At 41.0% G+C, this 14,195-nt stretch overlaps 1 protein-coding gene across 1 annotated transcript; it reads left to right on the forward strand.

The window, feature by feature from the left end:
• Positions 1 to 302: 302 nt before the first annotated feature.
• On the forward strand, positions 303 to 13,829 carry CCNE1 (cyclin E1). Its single transcript, XM_075161278.1, has 11 exons — positions 303 to 409; positions 523 to 613; positions 870 to 938; positions 7,422 to 7,564; positions 7,645 to 7,780; positions 8,607 to 8,753; positions 9,592 to 9,687; positions 10,056 to 10,190; positions 10,280 to 10,391; positions 10,478 to 10,635; positions 11,461 to 13,829. Exons 1-11 carry the CDS (start codon positions 396 to 398, stop codon positions 11,581 to 11,583), a joined length of 1,224 nt encoding a protein of 407 aa, XP_075017379.1. The 5' UTR covers positions 303 to 395; the 3' UTR covers positions 11,584 to 13,829.
• The last annotated feature ends 366 nt before the right edge of the window (positions 13,830 to 14,195 follow it).

The following is a 14,195-nucleotide window of genomic DNA, read 5'->3' on the forward strand; positions in this document are numbered from 1 at the left end:
GCGCTGTGCGCAGGGACGGGAGCGGCCGCGCCGTGAGGCAGGAGGCGCCCAGCGGAGCCCGCCCGCGCCGCGCTCCCGCCCTGCCCCTGCGCCCCGCCAACGCCGCCGGGCGGGCACCCACCCGCCCACCGCTCTCGTCCGGGAAGGTCCGGGGCGGCCGGCGCGGCGGTGAGTGAGCGAGTGCGCGGGCAGGGGGCGGCGGGCGCCCCTGTCGCCTCCCGGGGTGCCCGGCCGCGGGGCGGGGGGAGCCGGCGGGGCCGGCCCGGGGCTGCGGCCGCCCTTTCCGCGCCGTGCGCCCGCGCCTCTGCGGCCCTTTGTGGGGGCTGGGGCCCGGGCCTGCTCGGCCGCTCCCCGCACGGCGCTCCGCTCGCCCCGACCCGGCCCAGGCGGGCACCATGCGCCGGGAGAGGTGAGTCCGCCGGCCCCGCCGTGCGCCGGGCCCTGTAGGCCGAGGTCTCCGTCAGGCCCCCCTGAGGAGGCTCCCCGCGGCCGGCGCCCCCTCAGCTTCTTCTCTCTTGGCAGCGACTGCGCGGAGGAGAAGGCTCCCGCCAAGGGGGACGGCGGTGCGGAGTGCGCCATGCGAGCCCGCAAGAGGAAAGCCGATGTGGCCACGGTGAGTGCGGGCCTGGCCCAGCCCGGCGGCCCACCCTGGTGCCCGCAGGCCAGCGCCTGCTCCGCTGCCGGGCTTGGCCTCCGGGCCCTCGCCTCCTTTTGTTGGGTGGCTGGGGGCCATGTGGTGGTCCGGGTGTTGGGCGGGTGGTGGTCTGCTGCGGGGCTGTGATCCTGAGGGACCGGGTGCACAGTCACAGTGGCCAACGGTCGCCTGTCCCGCAGTTTGTACTCCTGAAATTATGTATTGCTTTTTGTAGTTCTTACAGGATCCTGATGAAGAAATTGCTAAAATGGAGATGACTCGGAAAAAGCAGTATGAAAACCAGGTAACCGATTTGGTTTTAGAGCATGCTCCTGTAATCTTACTTAACCCTATTATTGTTTTGCAGTACCTCATTATTGTTACGAACATTATTATACAGCTACCACATGCTGTATAGCCATGGGCAAGGGGGACTATCAACCCTGGCTGATGAAGAGTGCAAAACACTTCAGGTCATACAGTTGCTTCGGAGTCTTTGCAAGAGTTGAGGCCTGTGTTGGTCTAAAACATTATGTTAATACTTCAGTATATCCAACTGTCCTGGGATTGCAAGGGCGTACCTTACCAAAGCTTTAATACGCATTTAGGCCTACATGGAGGGACTCTGCAATGACCTCTCTAGAGAGTTGCAAGTGAGTCATGTGCTTACATGCTGTACCTTGCAGGCCAAAGCATGAGACACTTTAAGCATACAAACAGAATCATCTTTTGAGAAGGTTCTCTTTGCAGTCGAGTCTCTACTTAAGTATCACCTGGGAGAGAGGAAAGATCCCCCATTCATTCCACCATCAGCTCTATTTGTATTGACAAGTGTCATTGTCAGACTGACAGAGAGTACAAGGTTCCCGATTGGAACTTTGAAGTTTACACTAGGCGCTAATGCGGTAGTAAAATATGCTTAATTTCTCTGCAGAACAGAGGGAAAATTCCTGTAAAGTCACTTAGCTGTGGAAATGAGGCCTGCAGTGGAGGTTAGTAGTGACCATTGCCAGTTTTCTCACTAAGGCACTTAGAATGATCTGAGTTACAAACGCAAAACTAACTTTAGTAGTGTCCTCTTGCTCCCTTAGTGCCCTTTCTAAAATCTTTGAACCCGAGATGCTGTTGGCATCTATGTTGGTGTATGGTATTGAAAGCATGATGCTTTTGTACATTGAGATGCCCACTCTAAATAAAACGGAGAGTAGCCTGTTTTCTGAAATAGGTTTATTCCCTTTTTTTTTTCTGCACGCACACACATGCTTGCTCAGTCACTGTCACTAGCACTTCACCCTGTTAATGCACATGCAGGATGATACTTAAGCTGCAAAAGTCCTGATCAGGGAGTGCAGACAGTACTCATTTGGTACGCAAAGCTATGCATAATGTGGTACATCTAACCAGAAGTGGCAGCTGGAAGTTCTAAGACTAAAGTGCTACCATAACAGATGGGCATCATTGTTTGGAATGGCCTCTGCTTGTTGCAACTGTGTATACTAGTTATCAGTCAACATATTAAGCAGGGCTCAAATGGTGAGCATTTAATGAGGGGATCTCTCCTTCCCTTCTGTCTTTCTTTTGTGCAGTATATTAAACTAATTTCTCACTTCTGACAAGGAAGAGCTGCCTGTCCTTCACCACAGCTCTCCTTCACCAAAAGATTCATTCTGTTTGAGCGGAGCAAGGGCTTCCTGTGCATGTTTATTGCATAATAGTAAGGTACTGTTAAAAACCCCTCCACAGGGACCCCATTTTACCATCTCCCAGAAAGACAGTGGAAAGAAACTTGAAATGTATTTCACGTACATTGACCTTCAACTTTGAAAGTAGATAAAGACTTCCAATTTTTTGTTCTTGTTTGTGTTCCTGGCCTGGTAGCTATTCAATGTTACTTCAGGAATGATAGGTAAATTAAACTTTAGATAATTTAGGCAGTAGGCATCCAAAATATTTACTTAGGAATTTTTCAAGTTAAGCTTAGGATACTGGTGGGATTTGGCCCTTTGATTCTGTAAACCATAAATAAAATGGTACCTGTGTATCCGTCCCTACATAGAGAAGGTTATTTGTTGTGACAAAGTAGCCAGATTGTTACAGATCTGTTTAAAAAAGCTAACATTTGGCTGCACAGCAGCAGCTCTTCAGTTTATGGTGTGACACAAGCTATTCTCTGATATAAATTGCCATGGGCCACTAATGAGAATATGTTTACGGTTCCAGCAGCAGTATAGCAGGCTTGTATGATAGCCAGCGAGATAGTTATTCTGTTGAGGCACAACAATTCTAAAATGCAAGTAGCTATAAATCCACTGCAGTCTATACCACATGACTTGTACATTAAATAAATTGTTTACTGACACTAGTTTGTGCACAAGGCAAAATATCATAGTCACATCCCACTTTACAGCATCTTCATAGTCAATTCATTAGTTTGCTTCTGTTGAACATAAGGCCTGAGTTCTTAATTAGGATGCCGTTACCCTTTATGTGATGAAAGGGTGGCTATATCATCAGGTTTGTGACAGCAGAATATTGCATAAATTCTGTGTTTGATTTTAGAGAACTGGCACTGCTGTAATTCTGCGAGCAATTCTCATATTAATTCTGGCTGCTTTCTATGGACGGATACACTTCCAAGGCTCCGTGTAAAACAAAATTCATCTAACTAGATTAGAGTCATCCATGCAATTGTGGTACAAATTACATGGCCACCTCCATCTAGAGTAGAGAATTGAATCTAGAAGTTAGTTTCTTTAGATGAAACTGACTAATGTCTTCAGGTGGAATGAAGACGGAGTAAATGCTCAGGAAATAGTTTTGATCAGTTTCTCACTGGACAGTTTTCCAGAATCCGGTCTTACTGTTGTCAAAATGTTCCACCTAACTGGTTTGAAAAATATCCTCCCAAAAGTTTCTTTAATTAGTCTAGGTTATCTTCGGAAGATCTGATTTAAAAACCAAAACAAAACAGGAACCCCAAAAAACAACTTGCAAGTCTTCAGACAACAGAAAGAATGTAAACTATATCCAGGTTGAGGGCTTGACTTGGCCCAAATCTGGGGCAGAATAATATTCAGACTCTTCAAAAAATTAAAAGTAGTAGAAGCTCCTATGCTATTCAGAAAGAATTGGAACAACTTAATAATGTGAGTTGCTCTTCTCTGTCCTATTTATTAATTCTGGAATCCCTTTCTGATGGCAAAGAAAAACCCTATACTTCAAACTAATGCATCCTGTGAGTGAAAAATGGCTAGAATTATAGGTCTTATTGTTTTTAATGGGGAAACTAAGGCTGCAGTCTAGTAGCTGATATTGATGTCTCTCTGTTACGAGGTGCTGCTTTTTAGGGTGAGGCAAACAGGCCTATCCCCCTCCTGTTCCTCTGCCTTCGATTTCCATGCTGAAAATCCTCTGACCTTGCTGTTTGAATGCAGTTCTGGGTCACCCTGTTCCTCTGCTTTCCTGCTACCCTCCTCGCCCCAAGTCTGTGGAAGCTTGTTCTGGTGGCTCCCAGCTCACGTCGAGATGCACGAGTGTCTCAGCAGCTTGTATTCTTAGGTGTGGCTGCTTCACTGAGGGCTCTGCCTGTAACCAAAAATCCCAGTGGTTGCTACCTGCTCCATTTTGTGTCTGGCCTATATGCCTGAAGGATGTCCAAAAGATCTGTTTAAATGAATGTTTCATATATCAGTGAATGATGGCATGCTGCAGAAAACTGAGGTGTGGGAGCATTTGAACTTTGAACTCCTGGGTTTTCTTTGTTTGGAGCTGTATGGGTTTGACTGCTCTGATGGACTTCTTTGGTCACCTACCTTCTGCCCTTCTTGGTGCTCCTTCTCCTAACGAGCCTTCTCATGTCCTCAGTTCAATTACTCCAATCTGTATCTAGTTCTCAGGTCTGAGATACAGATCTGTATCTCTGATCAATTGTTCCTATTCTTGTATCTGGAATATTACTGTGGGTGTCACCAAGATTTCTTTCTGGGCTCCATATAGATTTCAAGAGGGAGTTTTCCCCACTGATTTTTGGCTTGCATCCTACTTCAGCTCCTATTTGCCTCAGAAATAAGCCCAGGACTGTAGGATTTCCTCCATTAGGCTGCACAGATTCTCTGTAACATCTGTCGCTTTTTGGCAGCTCCCTGCTTTCGGGTTGGCTCTGTGCAAACCCAAAGGAAGCTCTTCATGGTTTCCTCACACCCTCCCCACCTTAAACTGTTTCTTTTTTCAGTGGTGGCTCCTATTTCCTTACAGTTGCAGTGTGAAGTAATGCAGTTTCTTGATATTGTTTCTTAGTTTTGGTTGAACCTCTTGCTAAATCTACTTTAAAGACTCAAGAGTCTGATTAATGTGCTCATTCCCTCAACCAAAATCCATGCCAGAGCTGTGGTGTTCCCTCACTTATGGTAATTCAGACTCCTCTCTCCCTTCCTGGTAGCTTCTTGCTGTTGAGGGCCCTACACGTTTCCTTCTTGTCTCTAGCTAAGCGATATGCTTTTTTTGTTGCTGGCATCTTTTCCCCAGTTGTCTTGGTGAGCGACATTATCCAGTCAAAAACTTTGTTTTCACTTCTTCTCAAAACACCGAAGAGGCTCTTAACCCTTGATTTATATTTCCTTACAGAAGATAGGGAGTGGCGAAGTCTCTTAAATCAATTGTTGTTGCTGCCATGTAGTATGCGATGTATCTACTTTGGTTGAGAACTCAGTGGAGCAGATCCCTTGTCCTTCAGAAGCTGCTGGTGTAGTAGGCACCTTTAAATAGATATATAATCTACTGCTTTTCTGTTGGTTTGCTGATTAACTGATAAGGCAGCACTTCTCCAAAGGCTGTTGGCAGCTGGGCTTGCCATGCAGTTTGGAGGACAAAGCGTGACTAAAGTCTAGTTTTGAGAGAGGACAAAAATTAACTTAAAGCAATGCTGATATGACCCTTTTATTCAAACTTTCAGTTCAGAAGAAATCTGTAATTTTCAAAATAAAGATACTATTTCCTCTTTTTCCCCCACCCAAATTAAATTGTAGCATGGTTGGGTATGTAGCTATGCTTAGATTTGCATGTAGACCTCCAAGAAGAAAAACTACTCATCTGTGTGTCAGTAACTCAAAGTACAAAGCAGTCTTAGCTGTGAGTGAACTGTGAAATGTGCTTTTTGTTTCAAGTCAGTGGTTTCTGTTTCAGAAGCTTGTGCTAGGAGGTAGCCATTTTGGCTGGAAAGTGATGTCATTTGTACCAAAAATTCAGGTGTGGAAACTTCTTTGCAAGAGGCAAAATTTCATGTAGAGCATTTTGCTTGTTAGCATCTAATGATTCTTCTGATTTTTTTTTTTTTTTTTGAAGCACATTAGGAATCTTGTTAGGGAGTTCTGTCCTTTTAGTGCTGCAGAAAACAGATGAGTTTGCGGCAAGATGGCTGACTTCACTGTTAGGCAGAAGTGCCAAATTTTAATTTGCTTAGGCATGATGACACGGGGCTGGCTTTGTATTCTTGTATTCTACCGCAAAATAAAACAAGTAGTATTTTCCTGGGGAACTGTGTGAAGCATACACCAAGATCTTGTTTAACAGAGTTAGCCAGGAGAAAAGTAAACCTAAACTTAAGTTCTGGTCCAAATAAAAGTAAAAGGATGTGACAGGTGAAATGTCGGATGTCTGCAGATGTTTGCAGACCTTGGCAAAATTCTGTATATGAAATGGTCAACTTGATACTTTAGTGGCAATTGCTTGACATGTACTTGCTTTATTCTGAAAACAATTGGACCATAAGTGCTTTGTTTTTTTCATCTTAGCACTGCAAGATGAATGAGTAAGAAAAATTCTATAAACTACTGTTTTGTCAAGATTGCTTTGCATGGAACCATGACTTCAGGCGTTGCATCTACATATTCCTTACCAGAAATCCTGACCTTGTATTTGTATAATTATAATCACAAATTGGGTTTTAAAGTTCTGTCTGCCTGTTCTTTACCTGAAGGCAAGCATCTTGGTTTCATGCAAAATATTTTTGGTAAAAACAAAACATAACATGACAATAGGAGACTCTGACTTGGATATTCTTCCAAGAAACAGTTGTGGTCCTTCAAAAAGAGGACAGGGTAAATGTTCTTCAGCTTTAGTTGCAAACTTTCTCTATTGTGAAAATAAGCAACGCCTCTCTACTCAGCACTGGTGAGGCCACACCTGGAGTATTGTGTCCAGTTCTGGGCTCCCCAGTAGAAGAGAGGCTTGAACTACCGGAAAGAGTCCAGCAAAGATCCACTAAGATGATTAAGGGACCAGAGCATCTCTCCTATAAGGAAAGGCTGAGGGAGCTGGGACTATTTAGTCTGGAGAAAATAAGGCTCAGGGAGATCGTATCAATGTATATAAATACCTGAAAGGAGGATGTAAAGAAGATGGAGCCAGGCTCTTTTCAGTGATGCCCAGTGATGGGACAAGAGGAGATGGACATAAACTGAAGCGTCTGAACATCAGGAAATGCTTTTTTTAGTGTGAGGGTGACCAAGCACTGGCACATGTGGTTGTGGAGCCTCCATCCTTAGAGGTACTCGGAAGCCATCTGGACATGTTCGTGGGCCACTGGCTTTAGGTGGCCCTGCTTGAGCAGGGGAAGTTGGACAAAATGACCTACAGAGGTCCTTTCCCATCTCAACAATTCTGTGATTCTGTGCAGTTTAAAAAGGTAATCATCGATTCTGTCATAGTTTCTTGCCAATGTCTTGTCTTCTATTTATAGCTAAAATGATTAAAAAGCCATAATGTAAAAATCTTGTATTTTATTTAACAGCCATCCTGGAATAATGTTCACAAAAATGCCCATATGCTGATTCCTACTCCGGATAAAGATGATGATCCAGTTGGTGTCGATTACTCTCACTTTATACATCTAAGTGTTGTTCCAACTAGAGCTTCACCATTACCAGTTCTAGCGTAAGTGTGCCATTTTGCTGCTGCTTGTCTGCCTCCCTTTTACCTTATGATTCAACACTAAACATGTTGATCTGTCTTAGCTGGGCAAACAGAGATGACGTATGGAAAAACATGATAAACAAAGAAGAGACGTATGTGAGGGATAAACTTTATATGCAAAGGCACCCTCTCCTGCAACCTAAAATGAGAACAATCCTTCTAGACTGGTTAATGGAGGTAAGCTTTTCTGTGCTTGTGAGTATTTCAAGTGTGCTTTTGTTGAAGCGTACTAATAACTGTCATGAGTACGTTTCATGATCTTTGCGTAACCCATTCAGCACTAGACACTCGTCTTCATCTTAAAGTTTGTCAATTAATGGCACCAAACTTAAAAAAAGAATATGTAATGGATTGAGTTGATCGTGTACAAACTGACAATATATTCTGTTACTCATTTAGCTTGATGGTGGGTAATAATCAATTTGTCCGTAAAGCTCCATGATGTAAGCTTTTTAAGGTCACGCTGCAGATAAAAGCTGCACAAATGACTATGAAAGTCACTGTAAAAAGGAAGGTGTGGTGGCTTAGAGACCAGATGCATCTCACAACCTGTCTATCTGTTATTGGCGTGTAGAATGTACTACAACTCTTCTGTCTGTACGCGAGTCTTTTTTGCTGTTTGGATGACTTGGTGGCATAGTCTCTGTTCTTAATTCTAAAGTATTTGTGAGAATTTTCTCTTTTGAGGTGTTGGAATGATGCGTCTTTACAAAAACGAGGAACTGATGTTCTGACATTGTTAGAACATGTGCTTGCATTTCCTGAAAGGGTTTTCACTCTGATCTCTTTTTTGGGAGTTACTGTAGTGGCAGTCATCTTGTGTCAAAGGAAACTGTTTAACTCATGCTCTTAGTTAACATGTTACTTCACAATAGCAGTGAAGCGGAAAGCCAATATGAATTTTATGTCTAGCTCTTGCTTTTTTTTTTTAATACATCTGTAGCATCTGGTTTTGACTCTGTAACACTGTTCTTGACCTTTGTAATCTCTGATGTCTCTCCAGGTTTGTGAAGTCTACAAGCTTCATAGAGAAACTTTTTATTTAGCACAAGATTTCTTTGATCGGTTTATGGCAACACAACAGAATGTTGTAAAAACACTATTGCAGCTTATTGGTATATCTTCTTTATTCATAGCAGCAAAGCTTGAGGTAAGTATCTCCAGGTTTACTTAAACATAAAAATGTGAATGGACAGGCAGCACACTTACTGTATACTAGACGCATTTTGGCAATCTTTATGGAGTTTGCTATGACTTTTCAGCTGGGAGAGAGAAAAAAAAGATCCTTTTTTTCTTTTCAAAATTCATCCTATTTTTTTTTTTTGAAGTGGCTAAAATTAAGACTAGCTAACATCACAGTATACCTCTTTAATCTTAAAAGGATAGTCTTTTCAGTGTTAGAATAAATCTGAAGTTCTTAATTGCGGTTGCTAAATGAGTTTTTGGCTGGCTGCTGTATTCAGAGACCACTTGTTGCAATTCTGTTGTCAGTGGAGTACCTACTGGATGATAGTCTGAGCTATTCTTTATTTACTGGATCAAATTGAACTATTAAAATACATAGTGCTTTTTAAGTTCTTACTATTTGTCTTTTAAGAGGGCTGTTATTCTTCAATCTGTTCTTCTCAAGCAAGGGATAAAAGGCCTTTTCTTTAGGATGTATAAAAAAATCTTGATGTCAATTATGATACCGTCTCAGTGGTGCTGTAGTCAAACATAATGCATGTTTGATCCATCAAAAGTGAAAGGTGAAGGCTATGAGCAGGAAGGTTGAACAAGAAATCTGTGTATATTAAAGGCAGAGGAGAACACCATAAGTTACGATCGCGGTTTGGTTCTTTTTTGGTTTTTTCCCCTCTGTTTTGAAATGCTGAAGTAGTGATGGGTTGTTATTTTTCTTTTTTCTTTTTTCTTTTTTTTCTTTTTAAGCACGTGAGACTAGTTACAACCTATTCCACAAATCAAATATTTCATCTCCTATCTTTCAGGAAATTTATCCACCAAAGTTGCACCAGTTTGCCTATGTTACAGATGGAGCTTGTACAGAAGATGAAATCCTTAGCATGGAATTGATCATTATGAAGGTAATACTTCAAAGTGGAATTAGTTCTACTTTAGTTTTTAAAAACGTATAGCATAATCAGACTAAAAGCAGAGAGCCTCAGTTAATCTTATGTGCTGCTAAGAGGCACAATTTCTCTTTCTAATTAGAACACAGTGTTCTCTAGGTAACAAGTGATTTAAAGCATCCACCAGTCTGCGTATTAACAAAATGAATCGTTCCCCCACCCTATCAGCAGGAGGAGGTACAGGAGAGGATTAGATTTGCATGTTTCAAAGATGCCTTGACCAACTGGAATTACAGCTTCTGATCTGGAGTAAATGAAGTTGCATGGTTTAAGTTAGGAACTCTTTATTAATACTGAAGTCTTGTGCATGTCTACTCTTTCAGGCTCTTAATTGGAACTTAAATCCACTGACGGTTGTATCATGGCTAAACATTTACATGCAAGTTGCATATTTAAATGAACTTTATGAGGTATTGCTGCCACAATATCCACAGCAAATATTTGTACAAATAGCAGAGGTAAGACTGATTTCTTCCTTCAAATGCTATTTCACCTGGAAAAAAAAGTGTTCTTGTGATAGACTTATTAAACATCTGTTGTCTTGTAGCTCTTGGATCTCTGTGTGCTGGATATTGGCTGCTTGGAATATACATATGGAGTACTTGCAGCTTCTGCTTTGTATCATTTCTCCTCATCTGAGCTGATGCAGAAAGTTTCAGGTATTGGCATTTATAAACTTAAGTCTAATTTGTTTACAAACATTAAGTCTTCATTCGGGCAGATAAGCATATGTCTTGTCTTCCAGGTTATGAATGGTGTGAGATAGAAGAATGTGTAAAATGGATGGTTCCATTTGCAATGGCTATAAGGGAAGTAGGAAGCACCAAACTCAAACACTTTAGAGGTATAGCTCCTGAAGACTTGCACAATATACAGACGCACATAAACAGCTTGGATTTGCTGGTATGTATGTGTATAATGAAGACAAAATCTGTTTGTAAAATCTCCTAAATCATCTTTCTTCTTTGGTTAGAACATAGAGTAAACTTGAGTGAAGCATTATCAGACTGAGACTAAGTGATAATAATAAATATAAGGTTGTACTCCAGTTCCAAAATTCTTGGGACAGAGAGTTGTCTTGGGACTGACTTGTTCAGTATTTAGTTTAAAAAGGTGATTTGACTTAAGCCTCTCATCTCAAACGGCAAATAATTACCCTAGAAATCAGAAGCACATTTCTACCCTTTGGAATACTTCAAACATTGTATGTCAGACCTTTCTCTATAGGAAATACAGGTAACACAACCTTGTCTGATAAAAAAGAGAAAATACTGATCACTTGAGGCTGATCTTGTGGGACTGTTATGTGATAGTGGTAGTTGACGAGAAGTTGAGCAAGAGTGGTTTTTGGTATGAGAAACTTGCAGAGGATCAAAATCTTGCCCAACAAATTGTAGTTAATCTAAGCTATTGGAGGTTTTTTTCTGTTTAGGTTATTTAATTGTAGTAGAAATTAAAGCTCCTCCTGTTCAGTTGCTTCTGAATTTTGCTTTCTTGAAGATATAAGTACCATAGTGCTGATCATCAGATTCCAAAAGTTAATACTGATCTCTTGGGGTTTGCATTCACTAACTATTGTGTACTGCATGATTTATCAGTTACTGGTAGGGATGGTTAGATACAGATATGGATTTCAATCTATCAAGTTATGAAACACTGAATTATATTGATCTGTTGCATATACCAAAGTAAAGATATTTTTTTTTCCTCCTTTTCCTGTGCTTTCAGGACAAAGCTCAAGCAAAACAAGCCATATTGGCTGAGCAAAATAGGACTTCACCTTTCCCCACTGGTGTCCTTACACCACCACAAAGTAGTAAGAAACAGTCTTCTGGACTGAAGCCAATATGACTATAGAAACTGTTGACAGACAGTTTTGCTGAAGTGCCTGTTCTGCTGGTTCTAACTCCTGCTCCATTATGGAAATGCTGCCAGTGAAGTTCATAAGCTTTTATGAAATCTGAAAAGGAAACCTTACTTTTTCGTGACAGAAAAATTTTTCTATTTGAAATATTTTTATTGAACATTAAAATATTTTAAAGAAATGGATCGAGTACACCAGCCACTTAAAAGAACACCGAAGAGTGCTCCAAATGCTGCTATGGAGGGTGATGCTTGATGTGACCAACGGTTCAGAAAAAGGGCTTGATTAGTTACTGTGCCTGTTTGTCCTTCAGATAAACTGCAGTCATACTGTCCCCTGCTGACAAATGGGCAAAAAGTGCTGTGGAAGACAACATTTCAAAGCCTCTTTTTCAAATGGTTGGCTTACAACTTGATGCCTTTTTAAAAACTATTGTAAATGCTGCTATGTCTCTGTGTATCCATTTTTAATAAAAATGCTGTCTAAGACAGCTGGTTTTATGTATATTCCTATTTTTCTTTTAATTATGGTCAGCTAAGGTTTTTCAGACTGTGACCACTAGTAGTGTGGGAATTGGGGATGAATAATGTAGTAACTATCGCTTTATTTATTTACCACTACTGGCTTATCAATTAAAACTTCCTTTTTGGATACTAAGAAAAAATTGTCATGTTGGGCTACTTGGATTTCCCTTAGCCAGGTGCAGGTGGCTAGGGAGGGGATAATAAACATGACAAGTATATGGGGAATCCTTCCACAACACGCTTTCTAATGATCAGTGTATTGGGAAATTCTTGAATCGGATTGTCTGGATTTTTACGCTTAATAGCAAGAAATGATCAGTAGGAAAAGCCTATAAACTTCAGGATTTTGGCATAGTCTTTGACAATTAATTGTCTTCTGTGCAAAATTGTATTCTGGAACGGTGTGTGCCTTTTTACAGGAAGAGTTGTCCTTCGTGACCTTTGCAAGGTCTGAGAATCTGAGAAGTCACAGTAAGACGTTTTCTGGAAAGTCATGGTTCTGGAGAAAAGGGAAATAGAGAAATAAATGTAAAAAGTGGTTGTTTGTTTTTCTCATGATATTCCCTTTGAAGGACTGTTTTTTTCTCATGATGTTCACTTTGAAGGACTGTTCAACAGCACTGAAAACTTGTGAGACTACCAGGATTCATCATGTCCTCCTGTAGATAACTTAAATGCTACAACACTTATATTTCAGGAAGCTCCTACTCTGCTGTTGGTTAATTTTTCTAAATATTAGTTCCCAGCAAGGCTGCTTTTTTTTTTTTAAGTTATTCTCCGTTTTGCTCTTCCCTGACCCAGTATTCTGATAAATGTTAAAGCTTTAATGTAATAAAAATTCCTATGGTAACTAATGGTAAGCAAATTATTTGGTGCTGCTGGCTTTTTTTTTTTCCTCTTGCAATGAATGGTTATAAGTTCTGTTCTGACAAAACAAGTGTAAATGTTAGCTGAAGAAGTTTGCTGGTGCCAGTTCAGAGAGGTTTTAATTTCTCAGAGAACTACATATCCTAGAAAAAGGAATGTTATATTTGCCTATTATTGAAAAAGTTTCTAACATTGGAGGAATTGTCAAGACAGCTTTTTGGTACTTTGACCTTAAATTTAGAACACAAAACCGGGAGGGGGGAACAATAATGCTCCTGAAAGGTAGTCTCTAGGCTTAATTCCTAAATCAACAGCCAAGCTTCAGTACTAGTCCTTTTGCTGTTACTTTTCAGTGCTTAGTATGTGTTTCAGCTGTTTCTAAAAAAAAAAAAAAAAGTCATATTTAAACTGTAACTGGTCCCTTATAAATGGGGATTGCGTTTCTTTGACTTTTAACTCTTCAAGAAAATATTCTGTAATAACATTACAGATATGATGAACTCTAACTTTCAGTTTAAGCTAAATATAACTTTCTGGTTAATACCTATTCAAGGGTGAATGCAGGTGTTCCATGTGTTCTCAGTTGTGTGGGAAACCTCTATCTGAGAGATACATATTTATCTATGAATGAAACTGTTCAGATAACAGGCCTCTTTCTAAATTGGATCTCTGCTTTAGGTGGTAATCCTGTTGATTTTATAACTCTGTTTTCCCCCCCTTCCTGAAAGGTCAACGTGCTTTATTCCGATGGGAAGCAGTCTGTTCAGAGCGTGGAGATCACGGCTTTGCAGCTTCCCAGGTAGGAATGCCATCGCGCACCAGAAATGCAGTACTTTCCAGCAGGGGTGACTTACCTTAAGAGCATTTTCTTACTTTCTCATCTTTATTTCATGCTTTAAGAATCTTTGTTTCTGGTTGTCTTGCAACACATGTGGGTACTTACGTCTGTCTGAGTGTGCTGTCTTTCTAGGGTAGCTTGAAAAAATTATGCACTGGTTGCCACAGGCTGAAAACCGTTTTAGGAAGGAACGGTGCAGCTCATTTTAAGGAAGATAGTTGTCCCTATTTAGAAAAACAAACAAACAAAAAAAAACAACCACAAAACCAAAAGGCAGTTCCCTCCATATTTTTTTACCTAAGGATCCTGTTCTTCTAAATTCTCTCTGGTCCTGGATCAATCTGGAGACAGATTCACGGCAGGCGGAGGG

Source organism: Calonectris borealis, chromosome 12 (assembly GCF_964195595.1).
Source record: "Calonectris borealis chromosome 12, bCalBor7.hap1.2, whole genome shotgun sequence".
Taxonomy (NCBI): Eukaryota; Metazoa; Chordata; class Aves; order Procellariiformes; family Procellariidae; genus Calonectris; species Calonectris borealis.